Source organism: Alligator mississippiensis, chromosome 4 (assembly GCF_030867095.1).
Source record: "Alligator mississippiensis isolate rAllMis1 chromosome 4, rAllMis1, whole genome shotgun sequence".
Taxonomy (NCBI): Eukaryota; Metazoa; Chordata; order Crocodylia; family Alligatoridae; genus Alligator; species Alligator mississippiensis.
The window spans coordinates 1033217-1047009 of NC_081827.1; the positions used below are offsets into that span (position 1 = coordinate 1033217).

At 58.3% G+C, this 13793-nt stretch overlaps 2 protein-coding genes across 2 annotated transcripts; both read left to right on the forward strand.

Annotated features, from left to right (window-relative positions):
* The first annotated feature begins 827 nt into the window (after positions 1 to 827).
* On the forward strand, positions 828 to 2788 carry LOC132249799 (olfactory receptor 5AR1-like). Its single transcript, XM_059725471.1, has one exon. The coding sequence runs from the start codon at positions 922 to 924 to the stop codon at positions 1888 to 1890; it is 969 nt and encodes a 322-aa protein (XP_059581454.1). The 5' UTR covers positions 828 to 921; the 3' UTR covers positions 1891 to 2788.
* Positions 2789 to 8600: 5812 nt separating this feature from the next.
* On the forward strand, positions 8601 to 11727 carry LOC102561178 (acrosin). Its single transcript, XM_059725472.1, has 5 exons — positions 8601 to 8687; positions 8831 to 9028; positions 9149 to 9414; positions 9522 to 9667; positions 11152 to 11727. The coding sequence occupies exons 1-5, from the start codon at positions 8614 to 8616 to the stop codon at positions 11539 to 11541; spliced, it is 1074 nt and encodes a 357-aa protein (XP_059581455.1). The 5' UTR covers positions 8601 to 8613; the 3' UTR covers positions 11542 to 11727.
* Positions 11728 to 13793: the final 2066 nt, after the last annotated feature.

The window sequence follows — 13793 nt, forward strand, 5'->3', positions numbered from 1 at the left end:
GTCATTGCGATGCATAATGATTAATTAATCACTGGACTGGAAGTGGGTGCTGCCTAGGGATCAATGACCATGAGGTGATAACGTGCAGTTTGGGCAAAGAGGGAACAAGTAATAGATAGTTCTTGGTGAGAGCAAGGGTCTTATTTCCCCAACGCAGAGGAGAGTGAGGAGGGAAAATCACTGGGTGCATCTGCACGTGTACATGCCCTGGGGTTGGTTTGCTCTGGAGTAATTCACTCTAACGTAAACCCACCCCGGGCAGATGTCTACAAATCTGGGTAAGTGGGAGCAGACTGCTGCCATGAGGAGCAAATCTGTTCCCATGTCCTTGCACATGTAAGCGTGTGCCCAGGAGAGCGTCCTCTAGTTATTTACTCTATATACTCTACGGAGCACAGCCAGCCAGACCGAGGGCTCCTGCGTCGGACCAGGCTCTGCTGCTTGCCCGCATGGGAAATGGTGGGGTCGGTCCAGTGGTGGGGGCTTAGCTGGTGACAAAGTCTGTGCAGGGAGCCTGGGGAGGAGGAAAGGTGGCCAGGCACTGCATCAAGGACATGCACGTCCCAGCCTCAGCGCACTCAGGGCTGCTCTCGCAGTCCCAGCTGCATGCATGGTGGGAGGGACACTGACAAGGGGAGCTGGAGGGAGGCTGCCATGGGGCTGCCCCAGGGACACCCCCACTGTTATTACAGCCCCCCCGGTACAGCCTGTGCAGGGGTGTGGAGGAGCAAGCGATGTGGTCCTGCACAGTGTGCGCGTGGGGCAAGGGGCAGCAATCGCAGCCCCAAGGGCCCTGCCCGTCGGCGTGACACGGCTCAGCCGCGCTGGGGAAGGGGCTGGTTTTGCTCTGGATTCCTGTCCCCGCGCTCTGCCTCCGCTCTCTGCTGGTCTCTCTCCCCGCAGGTAGCTGCCACCGGCCCCATGGACGGGGCGAACCAGACGCAGGTGACAGAGTTTGTCTTCCTGGGATTCTCCCACGTCCTGCAGGGCCAGGCCTTCGTCTTCCTGGCCTTCCTCACCATCTACCTCATCACCCTGCTGGGGAACTGCCTGATCCTCACCCTCATTGTGCTGGATCCCCAGCTGCACAGCCCCATGTACTTCTTCCTCGGCCACCTCTCCTTCCTGGACATGAGCTACTCCTCTGTCACTGTGCCCAAGATCCTTGTTAACTTTGTACGCCAGCGGGAGACCATCTCCTACTGGGAGTGCATGGCACAGATGTTCTTCCTCATGAGCTGTGCAGGTGCCGAGGCTTCGTTGTTGACCGTCATGGCCTATGACCGGTACACGGCCATCTGCAAACCCCTGCACTACACCGAGATCTTGAGCAGGGGCGTATGCATCTCCCTGGCCACTGTGTCCTGGCTCTGGGCCATCCTAGCCTCAGCCATCCACACCTCCCTGGCCACCGACGTCTCCTTCTGTGGAGCCAACCAGATCCACCACATCTTCTGCGACGTCCCTCCTCTGCTGAAGATCGCCTGCAGCGACACCTACATCAACGAGATGGCTTTGCATACAGCCAGTGTCTTTGTGGGATTGATCCCATTTCTGCTCGTTCTCATCTCATACACCTACATCCTGCTGGCCATCCTCCGTATCCGCTCTGACACAGGCAGGCGCAAAGCCTTCGCCACGTGTGCTGCACACCTGGTCGTGGTCATCATCTACTTTGGGATGGGCAACCTGAACTACAACCGGCCCAGCGCTGGCTACTCCCTGGAGGTGGACACGCTGATCTCCGCGCTGTACTGCATCCTCACCCCCATGCTCAACCCCTTCATCTACAGCCTCCGCAACCAGGACGTGAAGGGTGCCCTGAGGAGGGCCCTGGGGTGGCATGAGAAGGACAATGCATCCCCACGCACACAGCCAGGTGTGGACTAAGGTGAGGGCTGGGGGGAGACTCCTGCCCCAGCACGACAACAAGGGCTCAGCCTCGTGCTGATGGGGAAAGTCCCTGTTTGCATTTCTGGGAAAGAGTCAGAGCAAAGTAGAGGTGGAAGGGGCTTGAGAGGTCATCTAGTCCCATGCCCTGCTCCAGTGCGGATCCACCCCGTCTACTCCAGCTCAGACACGCATGTCTAGTCTGTACTTAAAGACTCGCAGTGAGTGCACCCTCCCTCTCGCTGGGACCTGTTGCTCCTAAGTTCCCCCCAACGTCTAACCTGTCTTGTCCTGTCCTCTCTCAGCATAGGGAGCCAGGGATTTCTACCCTCTTTGGAAATGAACCTTTTTGTATTTGAAGCCTACTGTCGAAGCCCCCGTAGTCCCTGTTCCAGACTAAATAATCCCAGTACTTCTGACCTGTCCTCCTGTGTCTTCATTTCTAGGCCTCTCATCATTTCTTTTGCTTGCTCCTTTAGCCTCTCCACATCTCTCTTAGGGCGTGCTACCTGAAACTGGACGCAGGTGAGGCCTCGCCTGTACTGAATGGAGGGAATGCCCTGCGTCCCAGTGGGTACGGCACTCCTGATTAAGCATTCCCAGTACCTATTACTGGTTTTGGCAACACTGCCTCCTATTTGGCTACAGGTCATTGCAACCCTCACAGCCTTTCCGGCAGCCCTGCAGCCTGCTATTATGAGCCCAACTGAAAGCAGTTTCATCTAAACAGTATTGACATAAAGGAATCAATTGAACACAAGATTTTATTGGTATATTTACAAGTTTAAAGCCACGTGGAAGCCAGCCAGTGCTTCAATCATTATAATAAAATGCATATTAACACCTATATTTATTGTGCTCACAAGTGAGGGGCACCAGTGGGGCTGTGGGTCAGGAGCGAGGGTCACTGGCAGGGCTCAGGGGGCTGTGATGTGGAGTGAGGGGCACCAGCATGGCTGAGGGGCTGTGGGGCATTAGTGAGGGGCAGGGGCATGGGCAGGGCACCAGCATATCAGGGCTGTTCAGAGCCACAAAGCTGGGCAGGGGTGCACAGCCACAGCTGGAGCCACGTCCTGGTGAGTGAAGGGGGCAGGGGGAGCTCTGATTTTCGATGATAAAAAAAAATCAAATGCCAATCCTGGCTCTTTTCATAGTTTCATAGTTGGTCGGGTCACTCGCAGTGAGTGCACCTGCTCTTTTTGGGATCTGTTCCTCCTAAGTTCCCCCAACGTCTAACCTGTTTTGTCCCGTCCCTGCTCAGCTCACAGAGCCAGCAATTTCTACCCTCTTTGGAAATCAACTTTTTGTATTTGAAGCTTATTGTCAAAGCCCCCGTGGTCCCTGTTCCAGACTAAATAATCCCAGTATTTCTGACCTGTCCTCCTGTGTCTTCATTTCTAGGCCTCTTATCATTTCTTTTGCTCTCTCTTTTAGCCTCTCCACATCTCTCTTAGGATGTGGTACCCAAACCTGGATGCAGGTGAGGCCTCACCTGTACTGAATGGAGGAAATGCCCTGTGTCCTACAACACGTGTAGGGTGCCCCTGATTAAACATTCCCAATAGCTGTTACTGGTTTTGGCAACAAAAACAGTGTCAACTCCTATTTGGCTGCAGTTCACTGCAACTTGCCAGCCTTTCCTGCAGCCCCGCTGCCTGCCATTGTGAGCCCGCCTCACAGCAAGCTCGTCTAGATGGTATTTCCTTCGCTTCCCTGCGGGCATCTCGCTATCAGTGTCCACATCTGAAATGCCTTGCTCAAGTCCAGATGCATTACACCGCTCCCCTCGGCCCATCCTCAGAGCCTGGCCCCTTGTCACTGAGAAAATCCAGGTGTTCAGGAACGAGCTGCTGTAGACCAGCCCATACAGGTTGTTCCTGATCACCGTCTTTTTCCTGTAGCAGCTTAGAAATTGAGTCTTTGATGAAATGTTACATCATTTTTCTGTGCATCGAGGTCAGGCTGATGAACCTGTCGCTCCATGTTCCCTCTTTACAGCCTGGGGCTCTATTTGCCATTTTCCAGGTGTTGGGGGTCGCACCTGGGTGACCTCAGCTCTGGGATGAATCTCGTGCATGCTGACCGGTTCAGTGACACCCAGCATTTGTGAGCAATCCCTGACCGGTGCTGTCCCTCCTCTGTGCTGAGCACCTCCCCTCCAGTCCTGACCGTGCCGAGGACTGGTCATCGGACAAGTGACCTTCCTTGTGAAACCTGAGCAAAAAAGAAGACACGGAAGAGCTTTGTCCACAACATCCTATAGCTTCCCCTCCCCACCCAGCCGGTGACTTCAATCTCCCTTCCTCTTCATCTACACCAGGGTTGGGCAAAACATGGCCTGCAGGATGGATCTGACCTGCCAACTGATTGGATCTGGCCTGAGGCTTCTCCCATGGTGCTCTGCATGGGGCCAAGCCCTATGTGGGGCAGCCTGTGCCGCGCTCCCACGTCCCACCTACCCCAGCCCCAGCCCTGGCCAGCATGCACAGCTTCCCCATGGGGCTGCTCTAAGTGTGGCTGCAGCTGCCTGGGTGCTGCTCAGCTCCCCCCAGCTCCAGCGGCTCCTGCCCCTTCTGCCCCTGCTGCGCCGCTCCTGGTGGGAGTGGAAGCTGCAGCATTTGGAGCCCCAGCTCCATCTCCCAGTTATGATGGGCTGGCAGCAGGAGCGGGAGCCCCATGCACTGCACTGTGCTGCCCAGGCAAGCTACACTGCATGGACCCCTGCCCCCCAGATGCTCCCACTCCCTGCCGGCTCCTGCGACCCAGTGCCCCACACCTCCCACTACAGAAAGGATGCAGACATGGCGCGGTTGACCGGGGTCTGTGTCAATTCTGAAGGAGTTAACTGCTGCGTGGCACTCGGAAGAGAGACCTCATCTGTGCACACACGAGCGGTATGCGTGCACATGCTGCAGGCTCCTGAGGAAGGTGCTGGGCCCCAAGGAGTGGTTGTGATGTCTGCTGGGCATGCACCATCCTGGAGCCTGGGCCAGTTGTGTCTGGTGCCTGTGCGATGAAAGGCAGAGCTCAGCATGAATGATGGCGAGAGCCCGAGGGAAGAGCGACGCCGATCGGAGGAGGCAGGGTCGTCTGCCAAGGCTGGGGCATTGGGCACTGCGGACTGGGCGCTGATTAGTACGTGGGTGTGAGGGTGAGCGTGGGCCGTACATGGCTGCACTCCCACATGGGGCTGCTCCTTGCTTGCGGCTTTCCCTACCAGGATAAATCCCGAGGCAGACCCAGTCCTTGGGATTGCAGCTTGCAGAGGGGAGTGCAGCGCGTGTCCCGTGCACAGGGCGTGTGACCTGGATGTTGCGCGTGTGGCCGAGCTGGGCCCAGAGCCGCCTGCTCCAGACTGGCCTTCTGCACCACAGCAGACCCCTCACCTCGGGACCCCTCGTCGGTGGAGATGGGGGGCTCATGGTTGACCTGATCACTGTGACCCTGCGTCATGCGGCACGGACACTGCATCTCTGCCCCCCCCATCCCCGCGGCACTTGCTCATCGCTCCCCTTTATTCATTTTCTGCACAAGAAAAGTGATTCTTGCTTCTTCTTTAACCCAGTGTATTACTATTTAAACATTATTTTTCCTTTGCTAGGAATAAAACCTTGCCAGGTGACCAGCCCTTTTCCCTGTTGTAATGCCAGGGTGGGGAGGTCAGCAGGGGCTGATGGACACAAAAGGGCTGCATCCCACTTTGGTGGGGGGGCAATTTGCAAGGATTTTGCAGCTGGCCATGCACCCTGAAAGTCTCCCCTCAACAGATACAATAGGGAGTGTTCAGCTCAGGGAAGTAAAAATGGTTTGGGGGACAGGACTGGTGAGGAGAGGCTGAGGGAAATGGGCTGATTGAGTCTGGAGAAGAGAAGACCGAGGGGATTGAATAGCAGCCTTCACCTCCCTGCAGGGGGGCTGCAAAGAGGATGGAGCTGGGCTGGTCTCAGTGGGGGCAGATGACAGAAGGAGCAATGGGCTCAAGCTGCAGCAAGGAAAGTTGAGGTTGGATATTAGGAAACATTTTCTCACGAAAAGGGTGGTGAAACACTGGAACAGGCTACCCAGAGCGGTGGTGGGGTTTATAGGACTTGGGTAGACAAAGCCCTGGCTGGGATGATGTAGTTGGGGCTGGTCCTGCTCTGACCAAGGGGTTGGATGAGATGTGACCTCCTGAGCTCCCTCCAACCCTCATTGTCTATGGACACTTGTGCATGTGATAGGGCTTAATCTTCATTAAATTAAAATGGTTTATTTAATTCAAAATAGTTGTGTGTGCAGACAAGAGCAGTTTTCGGGTCCCCCCCAGCTAGCAGTGTCCCTGCTGTCAGGGCATGCGGCGAGTGCACGGCATGGTGCAGAGCTGTACTGCAACCTCCCTGGCATCTTGTGGTGGTGACAGCATGGTCCGGCACGGAGGCACAGCTGCGGTCTACAGCCTGCCTTGCCCCCGGTCACTGCCGTGGTCTCTCAAAGGTGGCACATCTTTCCTTGAAATATTTTTTTTTTATCAGGTCATGCCTGGATTCAATATATTATATATAACCCCCAAAACCAATATGAAACACAGTTTAAAACAAAATCAATCTCTCTTACCAAAAATAAGTACCTTTAATAAAAGAAATATCTTTTAAAAAGTAAGAAGGAAATATAAATACAAATACGGATGCCTTCCCTCACCCGGGCAGCCACCCCCTCCCGTGCCCCCGTGCCCGGCTGCAGTCCCCAGTGGCGGCCGTCTACTCATAATTCAGGTAACAGCAGGAAGCACCTCCACCCTCTCCACCGTCCACAGTCACCAGTTATGAAAAATACACACCACATCTGGAAGGAATTATATCAATTACAACCTTTTATTTACAAAAGCAAAAAAATAAAAATGCAACCTTTTTTTTCAAAACAAACAAATAAATAAAAACCAACAAATAGAAATGAACAGAACCAAAAGCAAAATCCAGAGCACAATGGTGACATCGCATCATCTTCAATTTAGTTGCCCCACGTTACGGCGTACACGATATGAGTCACCTAACCTATTACCTGGGGGTAATAATAGACCACAGTATGAACATGAGCCGTCGCTGCGATGCTGTACCCAGCAGGGCAAACAGTACTCTGGCGTGCATCAATCGATGCGTCTCCAGCAAAACCAAGGTGACTCGTCTGCTCTACTCAGCACTGGGAGACCGCAGCAGGACGACTGCGTCCAGGTCTGGGCTCCGCGCTTCAACAAGGACGTGGAAAAGTTTGAGAGAGTCGAGAGAAGAGCAACCCGCATGATCAGGCTTACATGGCAAACCATACGAGGAAAGGCTGAGGGACCTGGGACTCTTCACTATCTAAGGCAGAGCCTCTCCAGGAGGAGGAAGAGCCATGTTGGGATTTTCACACAGCAACTTGAACCGCTGCAATCCTCACCCTCTTCTGGGATGCTGAAGTGAGTAATTGCATAGCTTCATCGATACTTGGGTTGGAAAAGACCTCAACAGATCATCGAGTCTGACCCCTGCCTGGGCAGGAGAGAGCACTGGGTCAGACGACCCCAGCCAGGTGTCTGTCCAGCCTCCTCTTAAAGACCCCCGAGGGAGGGGAGAGCCCCACCTCCCTTGGGAGCCCGTTCCCAATTTTGGCCACCCTCACTGTGAAGAAGTTTTTCCTGATATCTAGCTTAAATCTGCTCTCTGTCCATTTGTGCCCATCGCCCCTTGCTACCCCAAGAGGCGCCCTGGTGAGCAGAGCGTCCCCGATCCCTTGCTGCGCCCCCCTGATGAATTTGCAGAGGAAGACTTTAATTTCTTTTGCTATTGCAGTAGACACTGGCTTATTACTCCCACTTTCCAACTTCTCAATATTTTTTTCCTCCAACCAAATGTCTATCAAGTCCTTAAGTTCTTCTCCAGTCCAGTTGGCTTCAGCGCCTGTGGTGGCGGTGGCTATTTTGAATAGGGGAACCGTGGCAGCTACACACGGTCACTGAGAAGCCCCCGAAATGGCAGGAGCCATGGGTGGGGAAGGGCTTCCGACCTCGGTGCAGGGCAGCCATGACTCCCCCAGCAGGTGGTCCAGCCCCCAGCAGAGCCCCATCAACCCCCCCACCCCCCCACTCCACAATGCAGAGGCCACGTGCCCTCCATTCCAGCCTCCCTCGCAGGCTCATCACGTGGTCGCCTAGCAACCCCATGGGAATGCGGTGACATCATCCCATGAGGGACCAGGTGACATCACAACAGTCCATGGCCCATCCCTATCTCTGGTGCTGGGGGGGGCCTGCCTGGTTGCCTTTGGGGCTGCCGGGTGCGGGGGCCCTCTGTGGCAGAATACATCTCCGTCTCTCCCCAAACTCTGTCTCTGTGTCGTGCGGCTCCGAGGTCGGACGCGGGGCTTGTCTGGGGGGTTTGGACAGGGCTGGTCCTGCCTCCGGACTGCATGGGACCCCACAGCTCCCTGCCAGCCCTGCCATCTCTGTGCTATGGGAACCAGGTTTTTGCAATGCATTGTGGGAGAATCCCAGGCAGCGGCTGCATCCACCCCCTCCCTGCTGCCTGCTCCGGGGGCTCCTTGACCCTGGTGCGCAGGCTGGCGTGGGTCAGGCTGTCATCCCCACCCCCACCCAGTGGCCCTTTGTGATGTCACATTGCCACGGAACTGATTGGCTGGAGCCAGGATGTGGTTTATGATGTCACACGGGTCGGTGGGTCAGCAGTTGGTGCTGTGCGCCCGGGGAAGATGGGTCTGGTTGCCCTCCTCCTGATGCTGCTGGCGCTGGCCGGCCCCGTGTGGGGTGCTGATTACCCCTGCGGGTTCGTGACCCCAGGCTGGGGCTGGCACGGATGGAGCTGGGGGGCACAGGCCTGGGAGGGGGCAGCGTGGGGGCCGGGCACAGCTCAGCCCCGGGGTAACAGGGGGCAAAGTCTGGCACTGATGCACAGCCATCTCCCGCCAGGGCGGACTGTGGGACGCAGCCCCTGGCAGCGAGCTACGGCAACATGCGGGTTGTGGGCGGCCACAACTCCATGCCGGGGTCCTGGCCCTGGATCGTCAGCATCCAGGTTCGCACCAAGACCGGCTACGAGCACATCTGCGGCGGGTCCCTCATCCACCCCAGCTGGGTGCTCACCGCCGCCCACTGCTTCAAGACCAAGTGAGTTTGGGGACGGGGCTGGACCCGGAGGGGATGCGCGGACTGGGAGGACCCCATGGGGATGGGGAGCCTGGGCTCTGCCCCTGCCCTGATGCAGCCGGCGCTGTGCTGTGCTGGCAGGAAGATGTTCGGGCTGCGCGGGGTGATCGGCGCCACACAGCTCTCCAGGCTGGGCCCCCAGGTCCAGGTGCGCAACTACCGGCAGGTGGTGCCGCACGAGAACTACCAGCGCCAGGGGCAGCTCAACGACATCGCCCTGCTGGAGCTGGACGAGCCCGTCCAGTGCAGCGAGTACATCCAGCTGGCCTGCGTGCCTGACCGCACCGTGGACCTGAACAAGCTCACCACCTGCTGGGTCAGCGGCTGGGGCTACATGAGGGAGGATGGTGAGCGCTGGCAGGGTGTGGGCGGGATGAGCTGCCCTGCCAAGGGCAGTGGGGAGTGCAGGGTGGGCTCAGACACCCCAGGGGTAACGCTGTCTGTGCTCCTGCAGTTGAAGTCGTGCCCGACATCCTGCAGGAAGCCCAGGTCTACTACATCGACTATGCCAAGTGCAACGGCAGCGGCTGGTACGAGGGCCAAATCAACCGCAACACCATATGCGCAGGCCACGAGAAGGGCGGCATCGACACCTGCCAGGTGCATGGCGCCGGCCCCTCCCCACACGGCCTCCCCTAGCTCTGGGCTGCCAGACGAAGTGGCTCTCACACGTGCTCCATCCTCAGCTTCTCCTGACCTGGCCTCAACCCCTTCCTGCCCCCCTTGCTGGCTGTCCCAGTCAGACGCATTCCCCCCTGCACTGCGCTGCCAGGGGTGTTGCGTGGGCATGGGCACGGGGGCAGAGCAGGCTCCCCAGGGATGTATGAAGCACTCACAGGGTGTCCTCAGCGAGGAGACTGGCCAGAGCCCGTGGGGCATGCCGCAGGGCTGCAATGCTGCTGCCACCAGCGAATGCAAGCGCCTGCAGAGCGCGTGTACCTTAGGCCCCGGGGAAGCTGAGGTGGGAGCCCTGGCCCCAGCTGCCCTAGTGCATGAGACCCCGGGGGCTGTGCAGGAGGGGAGGGAGGGCGCTGCACAGTACCCAGCCGCCCATGGGCAGTAGGCCTGTGCAAAGCAGCTAGTATTTGCTTCGGATTCAGCCGATTCAGAGGACAGCGAGTCAATTCAGTGATTTCAATCTCTGTCTCAAATCAATTTGGCTGAATCTGATTCAGAAATTCGGCTTCTGCTGAGTCGGCCGAATCTCCAAATCACACAGGCCTATCCCCCGCCTGCTCTCCGCCTGGCCTCTCCTCCCGGCTTTTTGGGGAAAAAAAGCCTGTACTGACCAGCTGCTGCCAGGTGGTGGGGAGGGGTGGCCCCCACTGCCCCCATTGCCCCACGCTCATGGCAGAGCCCCCAGAAGCCCCAAGGCCACTGCAGCAGCTGATGGGCCCGGGGCTTTTTCTTTTTTTTTAAAGGGCGGGAGCTGGGGGGGGGGCGGGCAGGGCAGCCATGGGGGTGCTGGGAGAGTGGGTGGGGGCTGGGGGGCAATAGGGGGCAGTGGGAATCACCCCCCCACCTGGCAGCAGCCAATGAGTGAGGGCTATTTTTTAAAGAGCCGGGAGCAGGGGCAGGTGGGGCAGCCGTGGGGGGGCTGGGAGAGTGGGCTGGGGTTGGGGGTTGCTCAGGGGGGCTAGGGGAGCCGGCAGGGCATGGGGCCTGGCAGGGGTCCCCCCATGGTCCCCTCCCACTCCCCCACCCCTGCCCCCTACTTTCCAGCTTGCAATCTGGGTCTAGCTGCAGCCAACAGGGACTGCCCGAATCACTGAAGCTCTCCAAATCTTTTCTGAATCGATTCGAAGAGCTTTGAATCAATTCGGACCTTTTAATTGGTCCCCTGCTTCGATTCAGATTTGGAGATTCAGCCAGCAAATCGGGCCAAATCTACTCCAAATCAAATCAGCACCTGAAACTTTGCACAGCCCTAATGGGCAGCGCTTTTCTGACCAGGGGAAGCCTGGCCACGGCTCCCCGGCTGCCCAGGACAGGGGCATCAGTCCTCTGAGGCACCCCCGGGGCCGGGACCTGCGCTCCCCCATTGTCCGGGGTCCCCAGGCCTCACCCCCCAACCTGTGCTGCAGGGCGACAGTGGTGGCCCCCTCCAGTGCCGGGAGCAAACGTCCAACCGCTTCTGGGTCGTGGGGCTCACCAGCTGGGGGATGGGCTGTGCCAGGCCCCGGCAGCCCGGGATCTACACCCTCACGCCAAACTACTTCGAATGGATCGTGGCCAACATGAAGCCAGCGCCGAAGAAGCAGGCAACCCCGCCCCCAGCCCCGGTGTCCGTCCCCGTTCAAATGGCCATGCCCACCTCGCAGTTCAGCACCGCGCAGCCACTGCCGCCAATGCCGCTGCCACCGGTAAATCAGAAGCCAAAACCAGGTACCTGTAAGTCAGGCCGGAGCAGCAACGCCAATTTAGTCAAACGGCTGAACAACTTCCTGAAGGCTGTGAAGGAAGACAAGCATTGAGCAGGACGGAGAGCAGGGCACCGGGCTGGCCGGGGGCTGTTTCTGGGCACTGGACGCTGCCCCAGGGGACTCTGGCACCCAGCCCTGCTCCTCTTGGTGCCCTTGCTGCTGGCAGGGAAAGAGTAAAAGAGTATTTCTTGTGGTTGGCTTTGCCTCTGTCCTCCCCCATCCTGCCCAGAGCCACATGGGAGCCACGAGGCACCGAGGGGACCCCGCACACACAGAGCCCACCAGGCTGGAGGGTGAGGGGCAGCAGGAGGGGATGGAGATGGGGAAGGGGCAATACAGGTGCGCCTTTTGCCAGGCCGGCGGGCAAGAGGGCAGAGCAGCTGGGCTGGAGTAGCAATGGGCAGGGCTGGCCCTCGCACCTGGCCCACTACCAGCCAGCTGCCCCAGGCCGGGCACGGGAAGGACAGGATGCGGCACTCTGCATAAAGTCCTTTAGTGCCAGTTTTTCCATGAGCTCCACTCCCAGGTCTGGGCAGGACCCTTCTCTGCCGGGAGAGGAGGGCAGCTTGGGCTTCCTGAATTGCAGGAAGGGCACAACATCCAAGGGCATGGCCTACTGGCCAGGCCACATCTCCCCTGGTGAGTCCTGGGGGCCCGGACACCTGTCATGGGTGCACCCTGGGGCCAGACCTGGGTGCCCTGTGGGGTCTGCCCAGCCTGGCCTGGGATGCCTCGTTCCCTTGGTGGGGCCAAGGTGAGTTTGCTGATGGATAACTTGGCGCAGCACCAAGGTCTCATGCTGCCCCCCGCTCCCGCCATGCCCCAGGGGAGCAGGGCAGCCTGGGGCAGGATCAGCCCCATCCAAACCAGTCCAGATAAACCCCATGCCTGACCCTGGAGCCACACAACACAGTCATCCTTGGGGCATCACCCCCGCCCCTGCCCCCAGGAAAGCAGGGGGGTCGCGGCTGCCAACGTCCTGCTGCTGCCAGGGGATGTCACGGGCACTGCAGAGAGCCCAGGCCCGGGCTGTGCCCCCGCTGCAGAGGACCAGTCCTGCCCCGTTGCAGAGGACCGTGCCCCCGTTGCCCCAGCGTGACCAGTCTGAGCAGAGGGAAATCCTTTCCTGCCCCAGTGCTGCCACATGTGTGTCTCCTCCGAAGGAAGTGCACAGGTCAGTTTGCCACCCCTCTCCCCTCCCGGGGAAGGCTCTCCATAGCACTCCTCACTCTCGTTGGCTGATTTTGATATTCTAATAAATGATCCCTAATTGGTTTTATTCAAATTTCCTTGTTTTCTTAACCTTTTGGAACTGGATGGAGCCACATTTTTTCATGGTCCTAGAAGGGGTCAATGGGTGGCTTATCCAGGGCTTTTTATCCCTAGGCCATCTGACCCCGGCCTGTCAATAGCCCGTGAAGGCTTTACCCCAAAGTCAGCATGCATGGGATGGGGCAGGGCAGACGGGGAATTGGCAGCAGGGGCACCTCGCCGTGCAGGGGCTGATGTTTACTGGCCCATCTCTGCAAGGAGGGACATACAGCTGGGCTAACAGGACCGTCCCCATGACCCCCTGGGCAGGCACGGGCTGGAGCACCAGCTCCAGCAGCAGAAGGAAGTGGAAGTGCAGCAGGATGCTCTGCCGCAGTCTGTCATCGTTAACACTAACGTCACGTGCACGTCTGGAGGATGCACCACGATAGTCGTGCAGGCACCGCCTGGATCGAGTGGACTCGTGCACCACCGACATACGTGGAGGTAGGGAGCGCGGGCTGGCATGTCCGTGCAGAGGAGGGAAGACACAGCTGGTTGGGTGGGAAACACGAGAGACAGTTTTGGCGACAGGAATGGCTCACGGTCACAGTGAAGTGGCTGGTGCTGAGTGTGATGCACAGATGGTAGCTCGGGGCCATCAACTGAGTAGAGGTGGTGTGATGGGGGCAGACAAGGAAGGGTTTGGGGAGAAGTGTGGTCTGTGGGTGCGTGTTGCTTGTGTTCAGTGGGTGCTGGGAGCGGGGCAGTGGCCATCTCCTCGCTGGCTCGTGGCTTCCTCCTCTGCTTCCTCCTCTGCTAGTGGAGAGAAGAGCTCCTGTCACTGTGATCCTGGCTGAAGTGCGGGACCCTCCCTGGGCTCCCCTGGGTGCGGGGGTGAGTTCCCGCTTGTGTCTGCACTTACTCCAGCGCACGCCCTGGGTCCAGGGAGTCCGTGACAGCAGAAAGCTGCACTGTGGGTGTGTGTTGGTGCAAGCGTGAGCTGGAGTTTCCCCGTGTGCATCACTCTGAGCTCATCCTCTCTTCCCTCG